We start from the raw sequence: 18,340 nt of genomic DNA, 5'->3' as shown, positions 1-18,340 counted from the left end.
TAAGAGGAGAGGTGCTCTTGTGTATCAGTAACTGTTTAAAGAACAGAAAGCAGAGAGTAGGAATAAACTATTAATTCTCCCAATGTAGGGAAGTAAATAGTAGGGTCCCAGTTATGCCCAATGCTTTTCAACCTGTTCATAAACGTTCTGGAATTAGGAGTGAGCAGTGAAGTGGCCAAGTTTGCCAAAAATACCAAATTATTTAAGGTGGTTAAAGCAAAGAGATTGTGAGGAGCTCCAAAAGGATCTCTCCGAACTGGTAGAACAGGCATCTGAATGGCAAATATAGTTCAATGTATGCAAGTGTGAAGTGATGCACGCTGGGGCAATTATCCCAGATTCAAGTATAACCTGATGGGATCTGACCAACCAAGAAAGAGATCTTGGGATTGTGGTGGACAACTCAATGACAATGTCAACCAAGTGTGCGGCTGCTGTAAGGAAGGCAAGCATGTTATTCATAACGAAAAACTAATTGAGAATAAAATTGCAAGTATAAAATCTAAGGTGTGACCACACTTAGAATACCGGGTACAGTTCTAGTTACCACTCCTAAAAAAGATATTATAGAGCCGGAAAAAGTGCAGAAAAGGGCAACTAAAATGATCAAGGGGCTGGAGCATCTCCCCTATGAAGGAAGGTTACAACAGCTGGGATTGTTTAGCTTGGAAAAAAAGAGGCTAAGGGGAGACAGGATAGACGTGTACAAAAATATGCATGGTGTGGAGAATGTGGTTAGGGGACATTTTTCTCCCTCGTAATATTAACATGGGGTCATCCCATGGAGCTGATTGGTGGGAGATTCAGGACAGATAAAAGGAACTACTTCTTCACACAGTGCATAAACTACGGAATTTGCTACCACAAGATGTAGTGATGGCCACCAATTTGAATGGCTTTTAAAGGGAGTTCGATAAATTCCGGGAGAAGGCTATCAATGGCTACTAGTCCCGATAGCTACAGTCATGTGAAAAAGAAAGTACACCCTCTTGGAATTGTATGATTTTACATATCAGGACATAATAACAATCATCTGTTCCTTAGCAGGTCTAAAAATTAGGGAAATACAACCTCAGATGAACAACAACACATGACATATTACACCATGTCATGGTTTATTTAACAGAAATAAAGCCAAAATGGAGACGTCATGTGTGAAAAAGTAAGTACACCTTATGATTCAATAGCGTGTAGAACTACCTTTAGCAGCAATAACTTGAAGTAATCGTTTTCTGTATGACTTTATCAGTCTCTCACATCGTTGTGGAGGAATTTTGGCCCACTCTTCTTTACAATGTTGCTTCAGTTCATTGAAGTTTGAGGGCATTTGTTTATGCACAGCTCTCTTAAGGTCCCGCCACAGCATTTCAATCGGGTTGAGGTCTGGACTTTGACTGGCCCATTGCAACACCTTGATTCTTTCTTTTTCAGCCGTTCTGTTGTAGATTTGCTGGTGTGCTTGGGATCATTGTCCTGTTGCATGACCCAATTTCGGCCAAGCTTTAGCTGTCGGACAGATGGCCTCACATTTGACTAGAATACTTTGGTATACAGAGGAGTTCATGGTCGACTCAATGACTGCGAGGTTCCCAGGTCCTGTGGCTGCAAAACAAGCCCATATCATCATCCCTCCACCACCATGCTTGACAGTTGGTATGAGGTGTTTGTGCTGATATGCTGTGTTTGGTTTTCGCCAAATGTGGTGCTGTGCATTATGGCCAAACATCTCCACTTTGGTCTCGTCTGTCCAAAGGACATTGTTCCAGAAGTCTTGTGGTTTGTTCAGATGCAACTTTGCAAATCTAAGCCATGCTGCTACGTTTTTTTTAGAGAGAAGAGGCTTTCTCCTGGAAACTCTTCCAAACAAACCATACTTGTTCAGTCTTTTTCTAATTGTACTGTCATGAACTTTAACACTTAACATGCTCACTGAGGCCTGTAGAGTCTGAGATGTAACTCTTGGGGTTTTCTTGCAATTTCTCTGAGCATTGCATGGTCTGACCTTTGGGTGATTTTGCTGGGACGTCCTCTCCTGGGAAGATTGGCAACAGTCTTGAATGCTTTCCACTTTTGAATCATCTTTCTCACTGTAGAATGATGGACTTTAAATTGTTTGGAAATGGCCTTATCACCCTTCCCAGATTAATGGGCAGCAGCAATTGCTTCTCTAAGATCGTTGCTGATGTCTTTCCTCCTTTGCATTGTGTTAACACACACCTGAATGTTCCAGACCAGCAAACTGAAAAAAACTTTGGCTTTTATAGAGGTGGTCATACTTGCTGATGATCAATTAATCTTGGGCATTTGATTAGCAGCACCTGTCTGCTGCTTAGCATCTTAATTCCTATGGAAGCAGTAAGGGTGTACTTGCTTTTTCACACATGGCTTCTCCATTTTGGCTTTATTTCTGTTAAATAAATCATGACACGGTGTAATATGTCATGTGTTGTTGTTCATCTGAGGTTGTATTTCCCTAATTTTTAGACCTGCTAAGGAACAGATGATTGTTATTATGTCCTGATATGTAAAATCATACAATTCCAAGAGGGTGTACTTTCTTTTTCACACGACTGTATGTGCTGCCTCCAGTAACAGAAGCAGTAAGCCTATGTACACCAGTTGCTGGGGAACATGAGTGGGAGGGTGCTGTTGGACTCATGTCCTGCTTGTTGACAGCTGGTTGGCCACTATGTGGACAGAGTGCTGGACCAGATATACCTACTGGGTATATCATTTCCTACTGGGCTATAGAATCAAGACTAGGGGAGAATTGAAGCATACTGACAGACCAGTTATTTCCCGCCTTAGGAGTGGAATTGTGGGGTGTGCCCAGATAGAAAAAAAAAGCACGTACTTGTTAAGGTTCAACATGTTGTGCCAGTCAAGAAAGTGCTGCAGAGTCTGACTTGATCATTTTACCTCCAGTTTTTTTGTTCTCTTTGCTAATGTGTGTTGAGCATTCCTTAGTTATGGCAATAGGTGTCATTGTTTCCTTGTCTTCTCAGGATTAGCTGAAGTTAGTTTTGTTACTGCCTTTTACTTCATGTTTTACTTCAGCACTTGTTAATTATTAAAAATCAAGAGAATGCACATTGGTTGTGGTCTTATCTAATGCTGAGATAAAACGTTACAGCAGTGTCACGCAGAGTGCAGTCGGCAACCAAAAGTTGCATGAAATATTTTCTTCGGAGCTTCCTGCTGAATTATCAAGAGAAACCAACGAGGAATTATTCCAAATATTTGGTTGTGGGCTTATAAGAGGAGTTATTCCCATAAGAGAGATAACAAAGAACAGATTCTCTTTTCTGTAAGGGACACTGGGACTTTTCTTAAGGCTTTTAAACAACGATCTTCAGGGAAAAAGGTAAGTTAACTCTCAACCTGTTCTGGTAAATACAGTATCGGTGAATGATACTTCCCCCCCCTACAGCTTTAGAATTTGACTTTGTACTTACTTTTACACTGTTAGTTTTATTGTCCCCTGTGCCTATTTGGTGCATTCTCTTCCCTTTCTTACTGTTTTCTTATGATTTTATTAGAATATAAGCCTATGTGGCAGGGTGTTGCTGTTTTATTCTTTTACTATGTACAACGCCATGTACATTGTTGGTGCTATAATAATAATAATAATAATAATAATAATTGCACATTTTTGTCTTGAAAAATAAATCTGTGATTAGCAATGGCAATTGAAAAAGTGCTCCAAAATTAAAAGAAAACAGATATACAAATAATAAAATGCAAGCGTAAACAGGAAGTAGGAAGTACAGTACTGAAGAGGCCTCTTCTTTTGCATGTCACCTGACTTTCTCTCTCTCTGTCTCCCTGGTTTTTAACCCTCCCCTTCTGGAGCGCTGTGGTCCTGATCTGAATTGGGGTTGCGCAGGCTTGCACAGAAAATAAAAGTACACTACATGATTAGCGGAATGTGTGATTTTTATACATGTTTACTCAGAAGTAAGTCCCACTAAAGTGGGGCTTAGTCCCTAGCCAGTAAGTCTCTTTAGGAGTGCAGCTGTGATTTATGTGTCTAATTTCACATGTGCCGATGGCAACTATTATATAGCAATACGTTATTGGGTTGATCATGCAGTTCTGAAATAGTGTGCAGATGATTCCCCCCCCCCCCGTCACTTAACACATGAAAACCCAGGAAATGATCTTGGGGAGCCCATCCTCATTTGGCCCTTCATCTGTCATGGCACAAGAGGAGATGCCCATTGCAACGGCACATCCTGTCCCAAGTAAGTAGAGCAGAGATATTGCAGAATAACTGTAGTTTTCCCTTGTAAAAAACATTTTGCCCTCAAAAGTTATTAGCTTGTAGAACACTTTGGGGCTGGCGGGGAGGGGGGGAGGGGAATGACATAGGGCATGTCTACACCTCCCAGCGGAGGGGGGAGAATCTCACGATATGCTGATCATGAGATCTCCCCCGTGTGTTCACACGCGGCGCATGACGTCCTGGGAGGAGGGAGGACATTGCGCCTGCCATTTTTTTAAAAAAAGGACTTGGAGCGCACCTGCACTCCAGCGCAAAAGTAAGGGTTTTTTTTTTTAAAAAAAAACGCCCCAATCCCGCTCCCCTCCCCACCCCCGATGGGCACAGAGCACTTGAAGAGCTCCATGCCCTGTGCCTGGTTCCCGGCTCCTTGCATTTACTTGCGAAGAGCTGGGACGAAACCGGGATGGCCACCCACACATCCCATGTTCTTGGGACAATCCTGAGACCGTGGAAAAAAATGGGGTAAAAGCCAACCCAGTTATCCCGGGGAAATGGAGGGATCATTCCTCCCTGCCCCCGGGATCCCCTGTGCGTCATGTAGACACACAGGGATGATGCCAGGGCAAACCCCGGGATAAGGCATGGTGTAGACATGCCCATAGAGTGGAAAAAAGGATATCAATTCTTCCAGTGGGCTTCTCCACCGGAAGCTAAAATCCCACAATTTTACTAGGGCTTCTACTTCCAGATTCCTTGCAGTATTACAATCACTCCTTCCCATGTCTTTTTCTTTTTCCGGGTAAGTTCTATATGTTTCATTATAAAGTGACTAGATGGGCTTTGCAATGAAGTACCATTTCATAGCGGGAGGTGGGAAAATGCTGCACTTTCGTTGTCATGGGGAAAAATGCAATAAAGACTGCAAAGAGCTGGAGGTGCCCTGGAGGATGATGACATTATGTATAGGACCCAGGAACTTCCGTGAGTCATCAATCACAAGTGCAAGATAAATATCTCATGTAGGAATGGCTCTGCCAGCCTACTTACTTGCTTGCATGCAATTCCTGGCCACCTGTGGCAACTACGCTAGTACTTAAATAGAAGGCCTCCTTAGGATGTTTTTCTATATGTCCCCGGAAGACTGCTTCACTCTTTATTTACTGACAGTCTTGCCAGAAATTTAGGTCACCGAAATACAATGTCCAGTATGCAATCTTAAATGTATTTACTAATGTGACAGCCCTCTTTGAACACAGTGCCAGTGGGACTTACTTCTCAAGTTAACATACTTGGGATTGTACTATCAGTCCCCTACACTGATAAGTCTACTTTTTTTCACTATGTGATGTAGGTGTATGTTTTTAAAGAAAATATAATTGGCGATCTGACCCATGAGCATTTCTTACAATGAGATTGTTATTCTTGTAATGACATGATTGCATACTGACTATTTGCTAGGCCAGAGAGATCTTTAAGCACAAGAAAAATAAAGAGTCATTGTTTCTCAGTGGTATCAAAAAACGTGATAACTCACTCTCATGGGCAAATGTACACAGCTATTCCATGTACTTTATAGTGTGATTCAGAATGATAATTTCATTGCACATTGGTTCCTCTTCAGATTGTATGCTAACATATAAGATTTTGTTCAGTTTCTCATCACATTCTGTAAATGTATTATCTCTTTATAATATTCAAGAGCACATCATCTAATGCAGTGGTTCCCAAACTTTTTCAGGTCACCACCCCCTTGGTTCCACAAACTCATGCCCAGCGCCCCCCTACCCTACACTATAAAAATCATTATTCAGAATAGTGGTTTTCAACGACCCACCAATGAAGATAATAACAACAAAATTCAAAACAGTAACAATTAATTGAATACTTTATTCAAAATCCAAGTGGTGTGCCCTGCCATGCTGGCTGCAAACAGAGGCGTTTGCTTTCTTTTCCCTCCCTCCCTCGGCAAGCCTGGGGCAGGTGCTTCCCATTTAGAGGGGATTCTAGGAGTTGAAGGACTTTTTTCTGTCTAAACATGCATAAAATTGTGCCTTTATCATGTCACACTAGCATGAATACAGGAATCAAATAGGATTTCCGTCTTCAGTAGAACACACTTACTTAGGAGTAAGCACCATTTTGTTATAGGAAAGGATAATGTATTTTAATTAAAATTTTAAAATAATTATCTGCCACCTGGTACAGAGTTTTCCTATGGAAAATCTGGCTGGGACTGAAGTAGAGGGGCACTAATTTTACTGTACTTATTGTCTTTAAATATGGTGAAATATCCCACAGTTACCTTGCTATTCTATTTCTACAATTCATTTTCTCCTGTCTTTTCTTCACCCTCTCTTCATTTTCAGGCTGAATCCTATGCACATTTACCTCAGAGTAAGTTCTATTGATCTCAGTGGGGCTTACTTCTGAGTAGACATACTTAGGATTGTGTTGCAGCTCTGTTTTTATGGTGACACAAGATACACACAAACCATGTTTACCAAAAGAATGCTTGAAAAAAGGGTGTTGGACACCCTGAAATAAGCAAGGGCAGATAAGAATTGTTTCAGCAAGCATTCTGGAAAAAGGTGCTGCTGAATCTTCTTTAGCCAGGAAGGACCTAGGGAATTGCAATTCTCTCTCCCTCCCCCTTTTCTTTTCTTTCCCAATCCTGTTGTAGTCCAGATTTTTTGGGGGGTGGGAGCACACACACAGACACACAGCATCTCTCTCTCTCTCTCTCCAACACCCCCTCCCCAGAAGCCTCACAATAGCTGCCACGCTGATTAGGACAGGAGGGCAGCAGCTCAGAGGGGAGATGGCCCCAATCTGCAACTCCTGACAGGGGAAGGGAGCCTGGTGATACCCTATTTCTTCGATTCTAAGACACACTTTCTTTTCCAATATAAACATCTCTAAAAATGCGGTGCATCTTAGAATTGCGGGTGTGTCTTAGGGTTTTTTTTCTGTTGGTGGTACTGAAATTAGTGTGCATCTTACAATCGATGGCGTCTTACAATAGAAGAAATACGGTACCTTGCAGCAGCACCAGCAGTCCTGCTCCCCACCCAGCCTGCCGGCTAACTGCTGTTCTTGGCAGCTGCTCTGCTGCCCGCCGTCCTCCACATGCTCCTTCCTCTCCGCCACATGGCTGCTGCTCCCACCTTGTGCAGCAACTATCGCGAGAGGTCTGCCGGGGCAGCTTGTAGGAGGGAGCAGCTCTGGCCGAGGGAGCGAGCGAGCGAGCGGGTGGCGGTGGCTCCAGCAGGAAAGAAGCCCTGGGCCCTCCTAGGCAGGAGAAGAGTGGGCAGAGCAGCTGAACTCGCCGCTGTTTCCTGCTCTGCTGCCTCCTGTGGGTGCTTCCCCCACCCCCTACTTCTGGTGGGGCCGCTGTGGGCTTGAGATAGGAGGAGAGAGTGGCTGCGTGAGTGAGAAAGTCCTTCCTGAGCAGGAGCAGTGTGGGGAGAGCAGCTGAAGTTGCTGCTCTTTCCTTCTCGGTCCCTGGGTCCCTTCTGGAGAGACCACCTCGAGCGCCCCCCTGCCACCCCTTTGCCTGTTAGTGCCCCCTGCCAGCGCTCTCCTGCCGTCCCTTTGCCTCTGAACGCCCCCTATGCAATCCCACCCCCCCAAGGCGGCATTTTGGGAACCACTGATCTAATGCCTACATTTTTATACAGGACGCTGTCTTTATCTTTATTTTCTATTGAAGTGTACCACTTCATTGTTGTTCAGTCCGTTTGAAGGTCAATTGTTTTTTCTTTAAATTTGAACTTGAAAATGCTTAGTAAAAATATAGTTTAATATATATGTATTTTACAGTGATGTGTGGGTATCGTTTTTCAGGTTAAAGGGAAGAACTCATTAAATGGATAGATTCCATAAAAGGATTGGATTGAGTTTGAGTCTTTTAGCCCTTCTGGCAGGTATGACCCTTTTCTTATTTGGCTGAGCAAAGTGAGGCCTTTCGTACAACTTCTCAGTTTGCCATTTGTCAGATCATTTATAATGGAATAACTTAATAGAACATTGAAATACCAGAATGAAATTTGGCACACACATTCGAAGCGTAATTCCACATGTGAGCTTTGAAAAACAGCCCAACCCCCTGCAATTTTCAAAGGGAGAAAGAAAATGCAAACTATAACATGGTGCAATTTTCCCCTTAAAGTTAGTGTGCATAGAGAGCTTCGGCTATTGGGCGGTATAAAAATGTAATAAATAAATAAATAAATAAATAAATAATGTTCTAAGACAACATTCTCAGTTTCAAATCTAGACCCTGGGGTTGATTTCACGGCACCTCCAAACCCTGCAGTATCCCTGCTGTGGGGTAGTGGCAAATAATCCCCACTGGGGGAGGCAGCATGGGCTTTCTAGTGGCCATTAGGTTCACCAAGCCGCCCTCTCCCGATCCTGCAGCTTCCAGTGACCAATGGAAGGTTGCCTTACGCCCGGGAATGTCCCCGGCACAGTGCTGGAGGAGGACAGATGGCGGAACTGCTGCACTGACCTCACTCCGGCAGGAAAAGTCAGGATAAGTCCCCAACTTTTTAGTTGCAGATCTTCAGCTCTTTGCCCCGAGGTGGCTCCGAATCGGTGGCTGTGTCATATAACTGTCGCAGTGTGGATTCAGATCCACCCAGGGGCAAAGGCAATGTATAGACAGCCCCCCTAACTGAACTCCCAGGAATGTTTTCATGCAATATGAAACTAAAGAACACAATGCAATATAAAATTAAAGTATGTCCAAATAACTAAAGAGGGGGGAAAAACTGACAAATTGGGATGCCTACTAAAAATAGATAAAATAAATGTACATACACAAAACACATGTACCAACTTTATAATCTCAACCTTTTAAGAGCACAATCCTATGTTGAAAAAAGTCCTACAACTGCTACATGCTGGCTGGGGAATGCTGGGAGTTGTACGGCTTTTTCTGTCTAAACATCAAAGGATTGCATCCTAAGAAGTTAGATACTGGTGTTCCATTGTTGCTTTGTGGTTCTATTCATTGTATTGAGCATATATAAATGTGCAATTTGGTATATTTCTTTTTTTACTGCTTATGTGTATGAGAATGAGACTTAATTGATGATGATATTGTTACTATTTGCTCATTCTTTAGCAGATTGGTTTCAGAGGCTTGGTGTGTCTCTGTGTGTGTGTTTATCTGAGACATTATAATTAAGAAATATTTGACTACTTACATTCAAAATCATATTTTATGCTATGTATTTGAGTAATGCAATATGCCATTTTTTAAAATGTGAGGTTAAAGGGTTAGTATATGTGTTTTGTGTATGTACATTTATTGTATTTATTTTTTATTACATTATACATCCCAAATTTGTCAGATTTGTTTGTTTGTTCACAATGCAATATGAAACACTGGAATAAAAGCTGGGATGCTTGTCCAAGGCACAATTGTAGATCCCAGGGAAAATGCAAAATACAGTGCAGTGCAATGTCTCCCTTGAAAACTGAGACATTGAGTGGAAGTTGAAAGACAACGTTTTGTATGTCAGGTTCAAATCCCAGCTCAACCCCAAGGGGTACTTACAAGAGTCCCAGGAAAGATGTAGAAGACCATATAGTCTGGTATGTCCCCTCAAAGACAGAATAAACATTTGTGTGCATGTTCAGAACACCAGCAGATTATTATAATGCTGGAGGCAAGTGTTTGTGGTTTCTTTCTTTCACTTTTTATTCTTAATTTTGCATTTCTTCATTTTCATCTGAGGAAGAGCAGAGCCCCACCCTTTCTTTTTTCTTTTACTTCCGTTTGCATAGCAGGCGGTAAATGATTATGCGTGTTCTATTATTCTATGGCTGAGTTTCAATGATAGTATGATGAGTTTTATTATGGGGATAGTAAACCATTAACCATGATCATCAGAAAAAGAAAAGAAAAAAAAGCACCGAATGAGTCAAGGCCTTGTCATGTAATTTGTATTTCCATAGCTGTTTTTCCCTTAAAAAACCAAATGCAAGCGGAGCAGGGAGCAGATTGGGACTATGGCATGGGTGGGTGGCGGCTTTAACCCTCTGACCCCACCACATCAATGGGAGCTTTCTTCTCATTGTTCAATTCCGATTGGGAGTCCACCAAAGGGTTAAAGCTCCCATCCTTCTACATTATCCACACACACACACACACCAGCTATTTATTTAAAATAGGTATGCAAGGTCAAACTATGTGACAAAGAAGGACACACAGCTTGTATAAATAGCACAACTACATAGCATTTATATATACGGCACCTACATTCACAAGTTTCTCTCAATTTAAATTTCTAGAGTAAACGTTTTAGAGCAGCTTTGTACATTGTTCAGATGAATCTCTAGTATAAACTGTTATGCAATCATTATGCAATCACATGTATTTCTATTTAAGCCCAGTTTTGCCAGCGTGAGAACTTCAATAAGTTTCAACAACAAGTCATTGCCAATCAGTCAGTTTAATTGAGCACAAAGCTTTGCAAGGTTTAACTCTTACTGATCAGTAAGAGTCTTACAGAATGAATTAGGAACATACCAAAAAGTTAGCCTACGTACATGTTTATGATGTAGGGTGACCATATTTTGGAAACCAAAAAAAAAAAAGGGGGGGGGATAAAAGGGCACCCAGTGTGTGTCTGTGTGTGGGGTGGAAGTGTGCTTTCTGGGAGCTCTGGAAAGTGTGTCAGCCCCCTCCCTGATTGGAGTGAAGGAGGGGAAAGTGTGTCATTTGTGCCCCCCCCCCCCGCTCCATTGGAGCAGTGCAGGGGTGGAAGGAAAGCGTGCTTTCCGGAGCCTCCAGAAAGCACGTCATTCCCCCCACCATGCTAATGGCGGCCACCATTAGTGTGGTGGGGGTGAATGTAGGATGACCATATGACATTTTTTGATGGCAAATCCGGGAGGGGGGAGGGGAAATCAGGATTTTTTTTCAAAGAGCAGCTCTAATAGGAATTAACAAAAATGCTTATAACTCCGTCATTTTTTAAGATAAAGACATGAAATTTGGCACAATGGTAGCTCTTAGGAAGGGCTTTAGTCGTACCAAATTTGGAACAGATCCGTTCATCCATTGATATTTTAGGAATTTTTTAAAAAATAAGGTTTTAAAATTATTATTTTTTAAACTGTCATTTTTAAAGATAAAGAGCTGAAAGTTGGCACCATGATAACTTTTAGGTAGAGCTTTCGCCATACCAAATTTGAAACAGATCTGGGGCCAGTAGCAAACCCTGTTAACAACAACAGCAGCTTGCAATGAGTGAAGATACAGTCAGAAAAGATATTTGAGGGAAGGGGAGAACGTAACACACAGAGTATAGCAAAAGCTTCAAAGTACAGCAAAACCTACAAAAGTAGGAGTGAGTGAAGTTAATTTCAGATACATTGAATCTCTCACTTGTTCTTTATTTCAGTGATTTTAACATTAAGAAGTTTTATAGAACAGATTTGTCTTAAATGTGTGCTGTAAAATCAGACATGTGACCAAGGCTATGTTCGGGTGTGCATGCCCCCTTGGTACTGGACATGCCCCCTGGGGGCCGACTATGTTGTCCTCCTTTTTGGTTTCCAAAATATGGTCCCCCTAGGTGAATGACACACTTTTCAGAGGGCCCGGAAAGCGCGCTTTCCCCTCCTTAGCTCCAATTGGCCACAATTGGAACGGCCCTGAATGCAGAGGAGGAGGGGGAAGCATGTCATTCCCGCCCCCCTACTGCTGCAATCGGGGCCTTTAAGGCCCCAATGGGAGTAGTGCCAGTGCAGCAGGAAAGTGCAATTATACAACACTGAAGGCACCACGCACCCACCCCAAGGCTTTCTGGCGAAGCTGTGGAGGAAAAACGTTGGGGACTTACTCCAACTTTTTTCTCCAGAGTGAGGCAAGTACAGCATATCCGCCATCTAGCCTTGCTCCAGAGTTGCAGTGAAGGATGACCGGGCAGATGACGACCCCTGTTCATCGCCATCTGCCTGGGAAGAGGGAAGAGGGTGGGGTGGTGAGCGTAATGGCCACCGGAAAGCCCAAGCTGCCTTCCTTCATCTGCATTACTTGCCACCACCCCACACCAGCGATACCACGGGGTTTAGCAGTGGAGTGGCACCAACTCGGTGCCGTGAAGACAGCCCCCTGAATTCCAAGATCCATTACCAAGTTGGAGGGGGGGACTTTAGGCTTATGGTATCTATATTTCCCCCCACTAGAACCCTGAAGTTCATCAATTAGGTAAAAAAAGAAGAAGTACAAAATAGTGGCTCGAGGTGATGGACGTAAAATTGCACAATAAGGTGCCTCTGAGCATATGCTCAGGTCCGGATTTTTTGTTTTTTCAGTACCAGAACTGGAGCACACACACAAATCCTTTCAGACACAAATCAACTCTTATTCCCCACCTCCGCAAGCTTTGCTGATTTCAGTAGCTGGTGGAAAAAGGCATTTCTGGTAGCTATTGTTAAACCATTGGGAGTGGTTTAACCTGTGTTGATCTACTGCAAGTCACTTAGAGATCTACCTTCTGCCTCCACCCCAGCATCAAGCAAATATTGCCAAATTAAACATTGGTGTGGTTTGGATGCAATATTAAACTAGTATTTAACGTTCCATATAAACGCAGCTCTCAGCCTCCAGCACGTGCACTCCTCCCTTCCTTTTGTCCTTCTCTGTTGTGGCTGTGAAGAGAGAGGGAATATCTGCTTCCGCTTCTGAATTAACCAGAGTTTCTCATTACATTCAAGAATGGGGAACTGTGGTTAGTTTAAACTCTGGGTTGCTAGCAAGCCAGGGTCATAAATCGTGGTTTATAAATAATGAATAAACCATGTCTATGAATAAACCACATTTTAAACACAGAATGAGAACTTCTGACCTCATACCAGCCATGCCAGAGGAGGAGAGGAAAGGGGGAACTGCACATATTTGAGGCTTGCAGCTGCTCTTGCATATACTGCTGAACTACAGTTTAGTGTTATGTCTGAACAGGCCATTATAATTATTTCTTACACATCAAGAGCATTTTGATAATAATAATAATAATAATAATAATAATAATAATAATAATAATAATAATAATAGGACTGCTGCTTCAGGAGAGGGGAATTTAGAGTGGAGGTTGCAGTAAATCCTTTCCCTGCCCGCTGTCCCCCATTCCGAATTGTTCTCAAGAGGCATTTATTTCCCCCCTGCAGGTTTCAAAGCCAAAGTGACAGACAAACCTACCTTGCAAAACAATCGTTGACATTGACAGGGAAAGATCCTCAGACTGTGCATACACTAACTGACATCAATTTGCATTACCAATATGCTAGCCAAGGCAGGATCTACAGTACTGCTTTATAATGGTTTATAACAGTATTGACAACTGTTGGGGCCCAGGATACATTCCATATACTGTTTTCAAACTGCTTTCAAAGTGTTATATCCTGCTTGGGGTAAATGTTTCTGTCATTTTATTTAGTCACATGGAAGTTTAAATATAATTCAGGTATCAGATACATTTATGCGGAAGGGTGATCTCACACCTACACACATTGTTTTTATAACTGTTATGATGTACATGCAAGATCAGCTAGAAACTCTTTTATTGACATTGGTGTTGGTTTAGTTTCAATCCCTGTTTTTTCTATTTTCAGGTCCTGGGTTTAGCAACTATATAATAGAAGGCCCCCAAAATGTAACCATTCTAGCTGGGTCAGATGCCCGATTTAATTGCACGGTGTCAGAAGGGTGGGAAATTATAATATGGCTTTTCGATGGAAACCCCAAGTTGTCTGTACTGAATAATGGAAGAATTATTAGACCAGATAATAGATACAATCAACATGGTTATAAAAATGGTGCCGTATTTACGTCAGAGCTGATCATTTATGATGTCCAACTGAATGATTCTGGACAAATAAAATGCAGTATCCAGAATGAAGATGACAATAACTATGCATTTCTTTCTGTTCAAGGTGCGTAAACATTTTCATGATCATTGCATGGGTTGTCTTCTAATTATTTGGGTTCATTGCAGAGTAATTCTCATATTCATTTTGTATGTTATTTCCTCTGTTTCCTCTGTGTCCCTCTCTGAAAACTATAACAAGCCTGGCGGCACCTTCAAGACTAAATAGATTTCTTGTGCCATATGCTTTTGTGGTCTGCAGACCACTTTGTTGGACACATGATGTAATCCTCAATTGGAATATAAAATACACGTCCACTCACACAGCTCCACATGCAGGTATAGAGGAAAATGTAGACAGTGGGTCCAAATGGCCATGAAATTTAAAAAAGAACCAGTAGATCTGTGCCATTTCTTAGCATAACCAATATACATGAGAACAATGACTTGCTCAAGTCAGGATTTATCTATCTTTGCTTTACAGAGACAGCCACCAATTATAAAATGGATGCTCACCAGTAAGGGTGATCATATTTTGGAAACCAAAAAGGAGGACATCATGGCCGACCTTCAAGGAGGTGTGCCCACCCCAACATGCTCAGCCCTCAAGGAGGCGTTCCCATCCTGACATAACAGCCCACAAGGGAGCATGACCTTGATCATATGTCTGATTTATTGAATTGTAAGCCAGACTCTAAAACACAATAAACTAAGATAACACTGAGCATCTTTGAATCCTGCAACTAAACCATTACTGTTGTGAAATGCAGTCAGAGTTTGAAAAAAGGGGAAAAGAAGGGGAGGGACTATGACATAACTTCCCATGTTCATTTTATGAACACGTCTCTCAAAAACAAAAGTGGGTTATATCACCATCAAAGAACTCAAATGCTGAGATTTCAGCAGGCATTATGACACACTTCCAATGACATATTTGCAGCCATAAAGGCTAGAATCCTTTTTTAAAAAGAAAAGCTCAGAATCTCAGTTGGCTGTACTCTAGGTCCAGCAGTAGCTCATTCCACACTTCTGGCTATTACAGAAACAGGCCAGATCACCAATCCAATTGCTAGTCCCCACCAGAGCAGACACATTGAAGCAATGGAACTTAGATAAGTGTGGACTTACCAAGTTCTCCTTGATTCTGTGGCCTCATCTATACCAAGCAGGATATTGCACTGTGAAAGTGGTATGAAAGCAGTATATAAAAGACAGGAGCCACACCAAGCAGGAAATAGCGGTATGAAAGTGGTATATGGTCTGTGTCAATGGGCGCCAACAGTTGTCAGTGCACTTCAATACCACCATAAAGCATTAGTGTGGCTCCTGCCTTTTATATACCACTTTCATATTGCAGTATCCTGCTTGGTGTAGATGAGGCTTGTATCTACTCCAGTTGGGAGTAGCAGTTGGATTTAGGCCATTATTTCCATTTCAAAACAGAAACAAATAACAATAAGGATGTTTCTCTAATGTACCAGAGTTCGCATTCAACACAAAAGTATCCCCACCAAGTGTATTACTATGTTCAACACACTAAAATAAAAGCACTTTCAGAGCAATTAGCTAAACTTATCTCAAAATTCACACGTAAGATCCTTTTAAGTGCAATCTCAAACACTTTGCTTATTTCAGATTTATTGAGATTTTCATCACATGGTTCTCTCCCATTAATCCAACAGAAGAACAATTATATTGAAGAGGCTTCTTGCTCAGCTGGTATACCACCTCGCTAACAACAAGACTACCACAACACAGTATAGCATTAGTATATGGATTTTAAGCATTTTTTTTTCAGAAGCAGCTTAGATTCAAGACTCAAGGACATTTTATACAACAACTGTATCACATGCAAGTGAAATGACCCAAAGTTATTCCCTTGTGTGAAAGGCTATGTAGGAACACTGAGTAGCTGTAAAAGATGCAGGGGCATATACTATACATCAAAATGTTATACATTTTGATATATACATGAAAATACTTTCAGGCAACATGTAAAAGAACTGGCAAGAAAGTTCAGTTTTAGCATACACTATTTCAATATACAAAGCCCAATGTTACGCCTTTCCAATTAGGAGCTAAAAGCATTATGTTTGTAAGTGAAAACTCAAAAGGCCTCTTTCCAACCAAGTGACACTTGACAGCATTATTCTAAGACTGTCCTGGAGAAAGCAAGCCTTGAGTAGAAGACTAAAGGAAATAAAGTGTGATCTAGTAGGTAGCATGGAATCTAAGTTCAAATCTTCATTCCAACACATCCTTATTTTCTTGATCAAAGAGAGAAAAAAGTCCATGTCCTGAAACTATTAAACTACCAACTTAAGTCAAAGATATAGAACCATCTTCCTCTCACAAGTATCATGAACATCATGAAATTTGGCAAAACCCAGTACATACTAAGAACACGCTGCACGTTATCACTAAGTTCATCTGCATCCATATATTGAAAAGCCAGATCTCCAACACACTCCATCCTGACTCCAGCATGATCAAGAAGCAGAACCCAAGAAGGGACTAAGCAAATAGGAGCAAGCTTGATTCTCAGTAACTAAGGTCACTAGGAAGCTTAAGATCTGCCCTATCTTGCTGGAACTGATACTTGAAGTAATACATGAGATTAATGTCACCTTTTTGCTACTTTGAGTCTAAAGCCAGTGGATGAAAATGTAAACAATTTCTGTTTCATTTCATAGCTGCCATTATGCTATTATTTGAGCATTTTCTGGAATTACATTATACCAGAAAAAGTTTGGATTCAAGGAGAAAATGCACTTTGAACCAAGGGATGCTCATAGATTGCATAATGATCCTTCTCTTTACATAACATGATGAAAGCAAGGAACAAAAGTTAAGGAATCACTGGATCGTTGCACTAAACTATAGCAAATTATAAACATTCAGAATTATATTTTTTAAAAATCCAAACACCTTAGTCCTTTATTTTAAAAAATAAATTAATGCTCTAACTTACTAAAGGAGACAAAGGTTATTCTGCAAAGAAAGGAGCTGCATTGAATTCAGTTTAGATTGGAGATAACTTTACATTAATTCCAAAAGTGCAGCTCAACTGATAAAAATGAGAAGAGCAAGACCTTTGTAAGATGACAGAACATAAATAAATATATTATGGCACTAGCATAGAAAGCACCAGGAATCTCTGACTTTGCTCATTAGGTTTTTTTTTTATTCAAGTAACCCTTTGGAGGGGAAAGCAACAACTTTGGAATAAACTCAGTCCATCTTAAAAACGGGGCTTTGTCTTTACACTGAGCAGTTTTGAAAATGTCTAGTATAGTCCAGCGCATCTAGCATTATCCAGTACAGAGCTGCATGCCAATTATATATGCTCCCCTTGCAGTCCCTTTCCACCTATTTGTGGAAACCTCCAAGGCCTACCTAAGCCTGTTAAAAGTGGGGTGGGAGAATGCCAATGAGTCAGGCAGCTTACAAAAGTTTTTTAAAAAATAAAAACAAAAACAGCACTAAATGTAATGCACAGACACCATGGGGAAGAATTTTTTTAGTAAATTAAATAGCGCCACCTTACCTCGCTGCCCCTGCCACCTTGCCCTGCTAGTTGCCACCACCACTGCCATCTCGCTGCTGCTACTGCCACCACTGCTTCTGCCACCACTGCCTCTCCTGCACTGCTGCCACCTTGCCCCACATTGCTGCTGTTGTGGCAGCTGTGGCTGCTGCTCCTGCCATCACCACCTTATCCCATGCTTCTGCTGCTGTGGCTGCTGACCTGACCCGCCAGCCAGCTGGCGGGTTTTCTTTTTGTGCACTTCAGAACCACATCCCAGAAGTCTCTTGGGACTTGAGACTTCTGGGAGAAGCAGAGAAGGTCACTTCTGGGAGTGACACATGAAGACGTGTCCCACTGTGTCCTCAGTTGGCTTGCTGGAGAGGTGGGGAAGCCAGCCAGTGAGCAGCGGCTTCACCTCTCCTGGAAGTCCCCGTTCTCGAGAGACTTCTGGGATAGGAGGGGGACCCACCAAGTGAGCAGCAACTTTCCCACCTCTCCCGGAAATCTCACAAGAAGGGGGAGTTCTGAGAGCAACATGTCTTCGTAGTGCTGTGTCCTGCTGTGTCCTGAGCCAGTTCAGGAGGCAATGGGTCAAAATGCTAGGAAGACACGTTGTCTGTGCCTTCTGTGAGGGGCAGGGAAGTGCAGATATCCCCCCAGCCAAGCAAGCATTAAGAGGTGTGTGTGTTTGTGGGGGGGGGGGGG

General features: G+C 42.0%; 1 protein-coding gene across 4 annotated transcripts in view; it reads left to right on the top strand.

The window, feature by feature from the left end:
• The first annotated feature begins 3,158 nt into the window (after positions 1 to 3,158).
• IGSF5 (immunoglobulin superfamily member 5) overlaps positions 3,159 to 18,340 on the top strand; it is a 52,045-nt gene continuing 36,863 nt past the window's right edge. For all 4 annotated transcript variants that reach the window (XM_063126612.1, XM_063126611.1, XM_063126610.1 and 1 more), the window contains exons 1-3: positions 3,159 to 3,364; positions 8,069 to 8,148; positions 13,853 to 14,173. In XM_063126612.1, coding sequence (XP_062982682.1) covers positions 8,091 to 8,148; positions 13,853 to 14,173 — 379 coding nt within the window. In that variant the 5' untranslated portion in view covers positions 3,159 to 3,364; positions 8,069 to 8,090. The remainder of the gene's footprint in view (positions 3,365 to 8,068; positions 8,149 to 13,852; positions 14,174 to 18,340) is intronic.

This window comes from Elgaria multicarinata, chromosome 5, assembly GCF_023053635.1.
Source record: "Elgaria multicarinata webbii isolate HBS135686 ecotype San Diego chromosome 5, rElgMul1.1.pri, whole genome shotgun sequence".
Taxonomy (NCBI): Eukaryota; Metazoa; Chordata; class Lepidosauria; order Squamata; family Anguidae; genus Elgaria; species Elgaria multicarinata.
Note: the sequence above shows the minus strand (reverse complement) of the source record. Positions and strands in the feature narration are given on the sequence as shown.